The 12,601-nt window shown below is 47.3% G+C and overlaps 1 protein-coding gene across 1 annotated transcript in view; it reads right to left on the minus strand.

Annotated features, from left to right (window-relative positions):
- Window positions 1-583: 583 nt before the first annotated feature.
- LOC119165349 (thyrotropin-releasing hormone-degrading ectoenzyme-like) overlaps window positions 584-12,601 on the minus strand; it is a 32,632-nt gene continuing 20,614 nt past the window's right edge. The window contains exons 7-12 of the mRNA XM_075870192.1: window positions 11,044-11,313; window positions 9,396-9,602; window positions 5,637-5,832; window positions 4,037-4,173; window positions 2,087-2,318; window positions 584-855 (exon numbers count right to left, since the gene is read on the minus strand). Coding sequence (XP_075726307.1) covers window positions 622-855; window positions 2,087-2,318; window positions 4,037-4,173; window positions 5,637-5,832; window positions 9,396-9,602; window positions 11,044-11,313 — 1,276 coding nt within the window. The 3' untranslated portion in view covers window positions 584-621. The remainder of the gene's footprint in view (window positions 856-2,086; window positions 2,319-4,036; window positions 4,174-5,636; window positions 5,833-9,395; window positions 9,603-11,043; window positions 11,314-12,601) is intronic.

Below are 12,601 nucleotides of genomic sequence, written 5' to 3' on the forward strand. Positions count from 1 at the left end.
GGGCACCACCACACAGGGCTCGCTTCGTCATAAAACACAATTATTTTGGAGTGAAGCTTTGTTTTAGGGACACTCCGCAATAATAAATTGCCCAAATTTTTCCCGACCAAGCCATATATAATGAGTTGAAGTAATACAGCGAGAATATTTGCAAGCAATCCTTCCAAATTTATTCTAGTGTGTTCGAAATCGTAACGTCCTTGTTCTTCAAAAAGCAAATCACTTTTAGTATTAATTGAAAAAAGTGTCCAGCTTACAATCGTAATACTACGTGCCATGACAAACGCTGAGTTAATGAACAGGAAAATTCTGCATCAAGAACGTGCATCAAGAACACTGCACATTCTGATATCATTACAAGGCCGCTAGCTACTACGGACCAGCTAAAGCATTTCAGAAGTCTGAAAACTTACCAATAAACCATTTGTACTGCCATTGCAAGAAAACAAGTAAAAAAAAAATTACGCTCAAAAAGTGTAGAACAGCCCCACATACAGGGCCGAGTAGATGAGGTTCAAGGCACATGCAAGCAGTCCTTTAAATTTCACTATATTTCTAGTTCGCATTTTTTATCCCTATCGCACCATAAAATAAACAGAGGACGCAACGTAGCAGCGTGATCTAGCGCTGAGTTCGCGCCATAGGTGCAGGCAACGTGCACATGCCGAAGAAGCAGCAAATTTTCCAGCGCATCGCCAGAAGACACGGCCTGCTTGTCGGTTCCAGTTGCACGAGCATGCATATCTCCTGGTTCCTCTGGTAGAAATGCCTGTACTCCGTTCGGCCCGAGAACTCCTCCAGGGCCTTGCGGGCTGACCTGGTGTACAGCTGCCACACAGCACAGCTCTCCTCTTTCTGCAGCGAAATTCAGCATTAAGTTTCGCTCAGGTTGTCCAAGTGAAGCCAGTTGCATACATCTACTTAATCGTCACTTAAATAACAATATTATCTGGGAGTTTACGTCCCAAACCATGATATTATTATAAGAGACGCCTTTGTGGAGGGCTCCAGAAATAGGGGCCGTTTGGTGTCTTCACCGAGCACTGAAGTCGCGACCGCCACCATTTCGCGTCCACCAAAATACGACTACCACGGCCGGGTTTGAACTCTTGGCTTTCGGGTAAGCAGCAAAGCACCGTAGCCACTGATCCACCACGGTAGACGACCATCACCAGCTAACCTTTTGAGCAATGCAGAGTGAAGACCTGTACCAGTGATCAAGTAATGATTGATGTCGTTTGACGTTCCAAGATCACGATATGATTATGAGAGATGCCATGGTGGATTGGGTCCGGAAGCTTTGCCCACTCGGGGATCTTTAACATGCACGTAACTCTAAGTTCACGGGCTTTGAGCATTTTAGGATCTAAGAACACGGGGATCAATAACTTTCGGGCAATGTACAGATTCACTCATCGCTCGGAACAAATGTAGCAAACTGATGTAGGCACTAACGATACGGTAACATAACTTTGGCTATGTTGCCCTGCGTTTCTTTTGTATTTCAATCTTTAACTCAAAAGTAAGTATACTGAATACGCTGTGAATATGAATGCGTGTTTTAATGCGCCTGTTATGTGGTCTTCTTTGTCTCGCGTTAATTTCTGGCTCCTTTTCTTTGTCGTGAATTGCCAACACTCCTGAGAGCGTACACTTCAAGCCTGAACGTGCGCACGCCATCCCTAATCACCCAAACAAGGCGTTACGTCTGGTCAATACTTTTCTTTAATTTGACCTGCTTTATTAGTGTTGAATGTGCAGAGCTATGCACATTTTCTACAATGGCGCTGTTTTCGTCAGCATGTTGCACTAAAAAAACTGTTCACTTCCCTCAATTGCAATCAGCCCCCCCCCCCTTAAAAGTAACATACAAAACACAGGGCATTGTGAGATACATTCGATCACTCCATTTACGGCTTCTCTCCCTCAGCTGCGGTGAAGCTTCATCACACCTAAATATGAATTCTGCTCACGCCTATGCTTCAATATTTTTCAACGTGCTATTCCAGTACGCTTGAAAACACTAAACCACCTCTCAGGAGTACCGAAGAAAGTCAAATGGAGAATAGCCAAGAAAAGAACGTACCTGCAGATACGTTAGCAGTCCCACCAGGGCATGGATTGACACCATACGCCGCACTGTCAGCGCCACCATGTCATCCAGAAATTTCGCCCTGCTGTTCACGTTCAGGACCGTGTGGTTCTGTAGCAGCTGACGTGTCAGGAGGGCCACGTTGTCTGCGTCGTACTGGACGCGGAAGTACGACACCGTGGCCACGTTTACAAGGAACCACGAAGAGCTGATATCTCGCGCCAAACTGCAAGACGCATTGCGAATATGACCTAAAGATATGAAACAGTGCACGTGCTCATATAAGGTACCACAGAGCCTGACGATTGATATCTCTGTTTTCCCATCTACCTTGCGTATCTGAACCAATTTTACGTTCACCGTAAAACAAAAGACTAGTAAGAGCAGCACTAAAACCTCTCTACAGCTACGCCGTGAAACATCCCATTGTGCCTCAACAGTTTTTTTTAAGTGCAATACATTCAAAGCTCCAAATTCATGTACGCCTTATTTGGTGTGCTCATTTATTCCGTATCCCTCTGGTCAAATGCAGTTCCACTGTTTCACAACTAGACGCTCCGCGGATTTCATGGCCGACTGTTGTTTTGTCCCTTAACCCTTTCGGCCCTGGCGGTGTCAATTGACACCACCGCACAAATTTTCTTCTAGCATCTCGGAAACGTAACCAATACAGCTCATTCTTGGGGGCATAGTTCTTCAATGATCCCCACTGCAATTGACACAAATATTGCGGCATGTTTGTGGAGGTAGCAGCCACAAAGAAGAAGAAGCGTGACCGAGGTCTTCCGTGAAGCCGAGGCGCGTAAACTGAGGCGGGTAAGCGCCATTTTTGGGACGACGTACCGAAGCTGTTTCAGTGAGTATTAGGCTGAAAAGTAATACGTTGGCTTCCATTTCGTGTGCAAAATCAATTGGCAGAAAAAAATAAGCCACTTTTTTGTTTTCTAATCACAGGACCCTAATTACCTAATTTGATGCCACGTTAATTAATCCAAAAATGCTTGTACCAGTGGCTCATTTTTTTTTGCTTGTAGTCTTCTGAGGTCCTAACTACGAGAAAAACGCGCGCAAAAAGTGTATCTGACCAAAATGAAAAATTCAGGGCTGAAAAGGATAAGTCTTCTTTTATTGGAGCGCTCATGGATCAGAGCTCCATACACGGTCTTCTCCAGCCGTCTCCCACTCTTTTACTCTCCTCTCAAACTTCACTTCTCCATCTATTTTAATCCCTCCTTATCCCTTCCCTTGTGAGCTACTGCTTTGATGCAAACAGTTGCGGAGCTTACTTCACGTGTTTTTTTTTTCAATTTAGGAATCACTCCCTCCCTCCCCCTCCCCCCTATTCCACAGCCGTATTCGCACGCTCACTTGTGCCCCTGCAGCTCATTCTGCAAGCAAGTGACACTTCGCAATACCACGATAGCGGCGGAAGTACGTTCGTGGATAGACGGACATTGTGATCGCCGATAAAGCACGTGGTTTCGAGTTTTAAAATAGGCTCGACTCCTTCTCAGATCTGTCGTATGAGCAGTCTGATCAGCAAATTCCAAAATGATCACAAAGTCTCCCATGCATTCCACCATGACCTGCGCCGGGCATTACTAGCACGTGTAGCGTTTACTTGTAAACAAGTGAGCGCTCGTAGCCTTATAAAGGTGCTGGACATACAACCAGACATTATCCTATTTAACAAATGCAAAGCTGTAACTCTAAATTTGTCTGTTTAATGACCTATTTTGTGAAGTCAACCTAATTCATTGGCTTTTCACGATAAAATTATTTCCGCAGTGCATCACTCCACCAGAGTTCCTGCCCATTTCGGTCCTACATTTATCGTAGCCGTCCGCCTCAACAACATTGCCGAACAATGCGTTACTTCACCGTCTTCAGTGATCCAGACAATATGCCAGCGCAAACACTAGAGATGGCGCGTCGGGTCCTCACTTGTATCGCTGGATGGTTCTCCTGAACCAGAAGGCACCCTCCTCGGGAACGCGGATTCCTCCCTGCACGTTCAGTACGAACGGCACCGGCCACACGAGCGTGTAGTTGCAGTTCGTGTCCTCGAAGCATGGCCAGCCCTGCGGGTGCCATTTAATTACTGGTCAGGGTACTCTTCGCGTAGTCACAGACTCTCTTCTCGGAGCAGTGTAATGTGTGGATTGAAACAACAGTGGACATTACGGCACATGGCTGCCTGACTAGAGTTATGTTATATTGCCGTCAAACAGACAAAACGCACAGGCACGCGTAAATTGCATAAAAGACTGCGCTATCTTAATGACATGCTTTGACCGCAAATGACCGCTTGTGCTTGTCGTTGAGTGTTCCTTTACTTTGTGTGTGTGTGTGTGTTATTTGCGGCCAAAGCATGTCATTAGGCAAGTACCAAGTAGGCCGACAATCAGTATTGTTACTACGCTATCATAGCGCTTTGCAGCCTTTCTCGTGCATGAAAATACTGCTAGTGATGCTTGTTTTGCAGTACAGCCTGTAACAAACGCCTTTTAGGTGGCTGCCATCACAATAGTCTAATGTATCGCATCTTGACCTGCTTAAGGAGTGATGCCATGAAGGAGTGTTTCATACCGGTTTCGCAAACTTAAAGTTAAAAAGCACATTACTTAGCATTGAAATCGTACTACAGGTGCGTTTCTGATCTGTCTGCAGGCCTGACTTCACCACCGTAGCCCGTAAAAATAGGTAGAACCTCCTACTCAAGAGTTAGGTATCACTGCCACCGATTCACTGATGGCACACTTATGCACAGGGAGATGCCTCCCATCGGAAGTTATTATCTTGTTAGTGCGTTCAGTGCGCACGACCACATAGACTTTCCTATCATTACACCATAGGCGCCAGTGTCAATGGGAGCTGCAACACATGGCATTTTAGCCAGCAAGGCAATTATGGGCGATACACGACTTTGTATGTTTCGTTCTTACGACTCCATTTGGCTCCGTGAGACCTAACGTGTCCTTAACACAAGTAGAAGAAGTTCAACACATTTCTATCGGTTCTCCTGGACCTTTTTAGGCTCATCAATTCATATCGACTCACGAAGTCCACAATTGTATTCAATCATTTTATCCGAAACAAACTCTAAAACGCAACAATAAACAAAGACACCAGTGTGTTCGCAGCCGCTGGCAAGAAGATTAGAAACATCTGCGTACTGCCCACCATTCTCATGATTGCTGAATGGTCGCAGCACCCGAGTTCTCTCTACAAAATATGGTAGGAAACGCTGCGCACGTTATGACTCATTGACCATGCCACCCCCATTCTGTGCTGGACCGGTGAACGTGGACACACGTGGACGTGCGTTGTGATCTCGCGATGCGCGGTCAAGCTGGTTTATTGCATCTCTATTTGTTACGATTCAATATAGCGGATCTGTCGGACACATCGCCGCCCTGTCCAGGAGAACGGTGACATCGAGGTACTGTATGGCGAGATATAAACCGCGACTTGACGAGAACGTTAAGTTTTGGCACGGACTACCTCTATACCTTGGCCCAGGTTCCGGTTTGTCTTTGCGTACCTGCTTTAAGACAAGCCCGGGTCCACGGTGGTCGTTCACATGGAGCACACTAACCACGGGATAACCTCCGTGATCGAACCACGAGTCCATGTTGCGGGAGAGCAACCCCGAAGGATCCAGTGTGCGCCAAAGCACCACGTCGTCGGCCACTCCGTATTTGTTCTCCTTCATGTAGCGCCTGATTCCCGAGCGTATCCTGCACGCGAAACAACAAGGGCGAGTGTGCGTGTCGGTGCAACACTCGACGTTTTGAGACATAGTTGTCACCACATAACAGAAACTAGTAGAACTGGGTTTCTCGGACTGGGCCCCGTGGAAACCAGTGACGTGGCCACGGGTTGGCAAGAGCCCATGCTCCTTTTCCCCGAAATTTTTACGCCATGGAACACAGAGCGCTGAATAAACATTTGCCTCCCCCCCCTCCCACCGCCCCTCTTTCATATCAAGGAGGTTACCATCATCCTCGAAGATATTTCTGCTGACGCCCCTGGTTTGATACAGGCGTCACGTGATGGACACCTTTCGGCTGCGCGAGTGGCCAAAACGAATGCAACCCATTCCCCTTTTACACCAGTTATCAATTTACTTATTTAGTAAAATGAGTAAGTTTACACTGCATTTTGCATCTACGAATCGGCCGCACAACGCATCCGGGCATTGGGTACCTGATGATAGCGAGAGATACCCGTGTTAGCAGGACTAAAGACTCGTTGATTAGTACGCACCACAAAACTTGCAGGATTTGTGAATTCAATTTGCATGAAGCGTGCAGTGTGGTCGGCAGGCGCTTTACTCGACTCGTGGAGTGGTACTTGGAGAAATCGCGTCTGCGTATTATGGAGAGCTCTACACCAACAACGATGGCCTTCAGTATTGAAAAAGAAAGAACAGGCCACCGCGGGTAGTGTGAGTACTATGGCTGCACGCTTCGTAAAACGTTATCACCAACCCTCATCGCTTTCCCACTCCTATCTTCGACTGTCTTCATGCCGAAGAAGTTAGGGGTTCCACGTCACTCTGAAAGCCATTAGGGTTCCTAAGTACCAGGAAGCTTGAGGACATCTGTACTTAACTGCTAGACTTATGTGCGTTGACGTAATCTTGTGCGAAACGTGGACTGATAAAACAATGCCGGTGACAATGTAGGGTGGCTTCAGTTGAGTTGAACAAACTTTATTTACCCAACGTTTCTGACCGGGGTAGGCCTCCAAAGACCTACCGTTCGATAAACATCTATCAAGGCCCTTGGTGATAGCCCTAGCCCAATGGCAATGTTATCAAACGGAGCACACCATGTGAAGCGAGGCGTCAGTGTTTTCGCTTGGAGTGAATGTGGAACCTATAATCGTAACTGAATATTAGTCACACTTTCGTCGCTAGAGTGAAGCAATGAATGCGATAGCAGAAACTAGGAATGTTACGCTTACAACGACAAGCAGATCAAAACATGCAGCGTGTTGCGAATGCACGCACAAAAACAACACACACAGGACGAGGGCGAAGTAAGATCATTTATAGATGGGCACTCCAGGTACTGTTCAAATGCGCCAAACGTAATTACAGGTACAGATGAGTGAAAATTAACAAGTGTCCCAGTTGTTACATCGTTGTGTCTGAAAAGCGTGCTCTTTTCGCAAACGGGGCCCGTGCAGCGAATGAAGTGACCTTTGTGCGCCCGTTGCCTACAACGCAATCGTTCGGGTGAAAGCCCTAGGCGTACAATTCTACTGCCTCGAGAGATAAGCGGGCAAACGCACAATCATCTACAACCTTCCCCCCACCTCCTCCGCGGGGCAAACTGTACGTGGTAGATGAGTTCAAGAGCGGGTGTCACCGCGTCGTGACAAATGGGGTGCTGAGCGCGCTCTTTGCGCCATCTATCTGGTACTGCTGAAAATACGCTGATGTTTCCCCCAAGATCGGAACCAGTGAATTTAAGGTGAATGACGCAGGCGGCAAAACCGTCCGAGAGTGTCTATATAATTGCTATCACAATGAGAAGAAGCAACCAGCGAAAAACAACACGTATACAGCGAAGAAGCTGGTGGCTTCTTCCTATTAATATGAAGGAAGTCGCACAAAAAGCTATGTACATTACTGAATTTCTATCGCAATTAAATAAATGCTGCAACAACAGCTAATAGCCAGCATGAGTCAACATTATCCTAAAGCTCCGTGATATTTTCCAAAGGCAACGAACTGTAAGCAACACCAACAATCATTAACCGATATATATCTATGAACTAAATTGACACCCATGAATAAGAGATATCTGTGCAGTCACACCGGACTCATGCCCGTTTTATCATTACCGTCATTTAGCAAACACCGGCAGACAAGATCACCGCTAATAGGAAGGGATAACATGCCGGTAAATGCAGTAGTCAAGTTAGGCCCTTCATTGCACCCCTTCGCACAATGTAGGTGTGATAAACGCCGAAAAGGATCACCTTTCAAAACTAGCAGGACGCACTCGCGCGTAAGCACACACGCTATTGTCTTCAAACCGCTAGCCTGCTATTGATTCTTGATGGAGTCCTCATCTGTGTCGCAAGGAAATCCAACATGCAAACGCCCTTTGGCTCCTACCTTTATTCCCATCTATCTCAAATTTTTGCTAGCGGCCAATGCCCTACGTTTTCCCTTACAACCAGACTTCTTCGAAATGAGCCCTTCAACTTTATGGAGTTAAAACATTAGGCAGTATAAGCTGGCACCACCGCAGGCAGCATGGTTTCCTGTATGGGAGCATGGTGGTAGCATTGTGTGCTTCAAAAGTAATTAACCACAACACTATCATCAAACACGTTGTTGTATGTATCTGCTATAGCCATAGTATGGACACACTCCGTCAGCGATCCTACTTGCTCATGCGTATTTCGGTGCTCCAGTGCGACCTCGGCGAGCCACTACAGTACCCAGGCTCGCCATAGTGCGCAGAGCTCTGCGGAAAGATTACTTTCCGCGTACACTAGGCAGATTTTAGACGCTGGTGCAGGCTTACCCGACTCGTTCATTGGTATCGCGGCGCAACCACTCAGCCCTGTGCGGCCACTAGCTGAACAGTACCTCTACGGAACCTTTGTGTCGCGTCAGGCCTGGCTTCTCCGCGCTCTGGTGGAACATTTGACGTCCTCTCGTACCACGTCATAACGCTTCGCGAGTGCCGGCACAAGGAAACCAAACGCGCAACGCTGTGCTCTACGGGAGCGTACAGAGAGACACTATACACATTCAGTTACAACCTGAGCGTAAACGTAAGTTCCACCTGTTGGCGTCACTGTCCCACTCCATTCAATCGCATTTGCTCATTTGCACGGCATCAAGCTCCTTTAGCGTACTTGAGGTAGGGGATTTGTTTATACAGGTAACGGACGCATGTTCCTATGTCTGGTTTTCGGTTTAAAACTCACACTACTGGGTAAATTTAAGCAATTAATAAAGATTATGGCATCGCTGGTCTGGAAAACTTGATATTTGAGGTCGGAACTGCAAACATTTAGTATTGTGCGTAGTACTCACATCAGCAGCGAAGAAAGTACTTAAGAGTTAAACAGAAACCAACTAGCGCCACTCTCTTGTACACATAAATTGCACAGGTGCCACCGTTCTCCGGTAGCAGGCTTATATTCAATCATGTGTTGTAACCGACTAAATACAAATTCTATTCAAAGTTACAACAGTGACCCTAATTCAGAAAAAGCAGGACGGCTATGCCATTGCATCTTTAACAAAAGAAGCTCTGCAAATACAACGTACGTCATGGGGCACAAGTCGGCCAGCATCGAGAAGATCAGCGTGGTTCGCAGAGCTCCACTGTCCGTGCCGTTGTCGTCACAGTCCATCGCATCGCGATAGCTCAGCAGCCGCATGCGGTCCTCGGTGTGACCGAAGCCCATCTCTTGAAGTACGCGGCGTCTGAACATGTACGCCAGGGACTCGGCAATCCACGCGTCCTTCAGCGTGCTGCGTTCCAGCAATACGCGACCAATCAAGACGAAGGCATGTCTGTGTCTTGCTATGTGAACGATACTGTTAAGCACACTTGTTCCTCTACTGCAACGAGAGTGCAGGTGGCAGCGACACCCTTGTACACCAGGGACCTGTAGCTGCTCCACAGACAGCCTCCTCCACAAGAGCCACGTTACACAGAGACAGTACTCAGGGCAAGCCGCGCCTGAAGTGCATACGGGGACGTGTCAGTACGTGTTCGAAGATTCTCGTGTACTTTGTGCGCAACGTGAAAAGCCACGAAGAGGCTCACGTGGTCACGTACGCCACCGCGATGTGTTCGCCTTTGCCGCTGCGGTGAGCAGACGCAGCTTTCCGCGGACGTCGTCTTGACATCCACATACCCCATCACTGGCACTGCCCATCGTTTAGTGATGGAGCACCTCTTGGCGAAATCTTAAAAACTGGGCTCAGTTTTTTTTCTTTCTGGTGACAGGGCTTGCGCATACATTCTTTGTAACCGATAGGTACATTATTATTACCAGAAATTCCTAAGTAGGCACCCGTATTACTGCGAAAAATATTAAGACAAAATTTTGACAGGGGGACGGGAATGGGGGGCAGGGCTTGCTCTGCTCAAGATGATCCTCTCCGTACTTTTTCTCGGATCAGAACATCTTTGTTTCATGCGCAACTTCATAGGAAAGCGGTTTTTTTGTTATTCGCGATAATGGTGATCATTTAAGGCCCCTTGATGTTGCATTCAAAGAAATATTTACTCCTCAGCTTCACCGCGGCAAACCTGAGACCATTGGATGTTGTTTGCGATAAGCCCATCATCACTTCATTATATTCATTATGGAGCTCATTTTATTCCATAGCGAAATTCTGCTAGAATATGCGAAGACGAACACACTTGCTGGTCGGCGAATATCTTATCTCCGCACTCTTGCGCAAAATCTGTTACGAAATTCCGACGCCAAACTACAACGCCTAAGTGTTTACACTTTGCCGTCTTGGAACTATAGGCAGTCCAACTGACCCGTTACTTGGGGGATAGGCTAGGCCTATCTGTCCCTACGTGAGAGTGGCGCGGTACGTGGTGACCCCCTAAAAAACTTCGATAAAGTTATTTCATTCCATACGACTGAAGCAAGGGGTGGAGCGCTGAGGTGGAACTTCACCTCCCCATAATAACCTCTTGCCAGTGGCGTAGCGATGGGGGTGGCACACAAGGTCACGCCCCCCCCCTCAAACTTCTTGCCAAGCCTTATCTTACATGGTGCCAAATTACAGTCGCCTACATCGGCCGGCCCAACGCCCTCTTCAGATAAGAGAGGTAAGTAACCCTCTATTCCCCTCTCTCCCGAAAAAATGTTTCCTGTGCCCCAGCCCTGTGCACTGTTATAGTTTTTACGGTCATACTTCAAGTAGGACAGTGAGTAATTGGGCTCACCGGGGCGTGGCGTACGATAGGAAGAAGCGTCGAAGTATGCGCTGGACAACCGTGACGACCCAGCTCTCTCGCTCCCAGATGTCGAAGGCTTCGAACAAACTCTGCCGGAGGCCGACGAAGCCGGCACCGGAAACATCCATCTCCAGCATGTCGGGTGCCACCACCAGGTCGATCACCTGCAGACTGCTCCTCCATGTTTCAATCTGGTCCTCGATGAGGCTCACCACTTTCTCGATGGTCTTCAGCACCAAAGGCCGGTAGGGAGAGAACCTGCACGGGAAGGCACGTTTACAACGGAGCTGTCAGGCTAGCTTCTGGGCCCGATCATGTCCCCGTACAAAACCGCGCCTAGTAAAAAATGGCTACGGCTTAGCTCGGCCAGGAACGTCAAAGCACCCCTGGTTGTCAACATTTTCGTAGCACTTAATTACGGCGTCACTCATATTCGTATCGTGGTCTTTGGACGTTAGGCCCCTGACCCCTGGTTAAACAAACGAAAGATTGTTCGCTTGGTTATGCTTAGTAATACTTTTTTTACCCTCGTAGCCCATGCAAAAATTGCTGCCCGAAGTATATGGCTATTCGCCTTTTCACACAATTTTGTGATTACAATAACAGCAGCACGTGTTGTTTCCCAATAAACTTTTGGACACTTCAGCTATAACTTTCTTACTACAAAACAGGAATCTTGTTCTTGAAGCTGTGCTTGAGTAAGGAAAAACTTTTATTTTCCACGTTCAGGTAAAATGATAGCGTTTATGGTTGAAAAACAGGCTCTTTCAATGTTTTGTGACTTAGAATATTATATTTTGAAACTCTTTGGCCAGTTGCAGGGAGAAGAGATCAAGAGGAGCGAGCTACTCGCTGAGGCTTTTGTTTGCTACCAATGCTACTAAGCGGCACTGGCACACAAAAACGAAAGCCATCCAGGACTTGCGTTTTTGAATATCAAAATGAAATGTTCTGTATTGCGTGCACTCACTGCCGTCATTTTGCCAGTGTGCGAAGTCGTCCACGCAGTCGAACGCGACACGTCCCTTTGACCAAACACTGCGAAAGCGTTAGGAAAAGAATGGCTACCGAAAACTTACGTTATAGCCAATGACTTTCATCGATAGCGCTGCTACTTTGTCGGTACTTCACAGGTAGAGAAAAAAGCCTGGCGACATTATTCACGGAGTGTCCATTCTTCGTTTCCAGACCACACAGATTTACATGGTGAAACTATCTCGACTAGGCCCTTATGAAGTTATTGCTTTCGAAATTCTCGGTGGCGGATATATACTGATTAACACATCATCATCAGCAGCAGCAGCATCCTTATAATCATCAGCCTGACCACGTCCACTGCAGGACAAAGGCCTCTCCCACGTTCCGCCAGTTAACTTGGTCCTGTTAGTGCTGCTGCCAATTTATGCTCGCAAACTTCTTAATCTCATCTGCCCACCTAACCATCTGTCTCCCCCTAACCCGCTTGCCTTCTCTGGGAATCCAGTTATAGTTACCCTTAATAACCAGCGGTTATCCTGTCTACGCGCTACATGCCCGGCCCATGTCC

This window comes from Rhipicephalus microplus, chromosome 8 (assembly GCF_043290135.1).
Source record: "Rhipicephalus microplus isolate Deutch F79 chromosome 8, USDA_Rmic, whole genome shotgun sequence".
Taxonomy (NCBI): domain Eukaryota; kingdom Metazoa; phylum Arthropoda; class Arachnida; order Ixodida; family Ixodidae; genus Rhipicephalus; species Rhipicephalus microplus.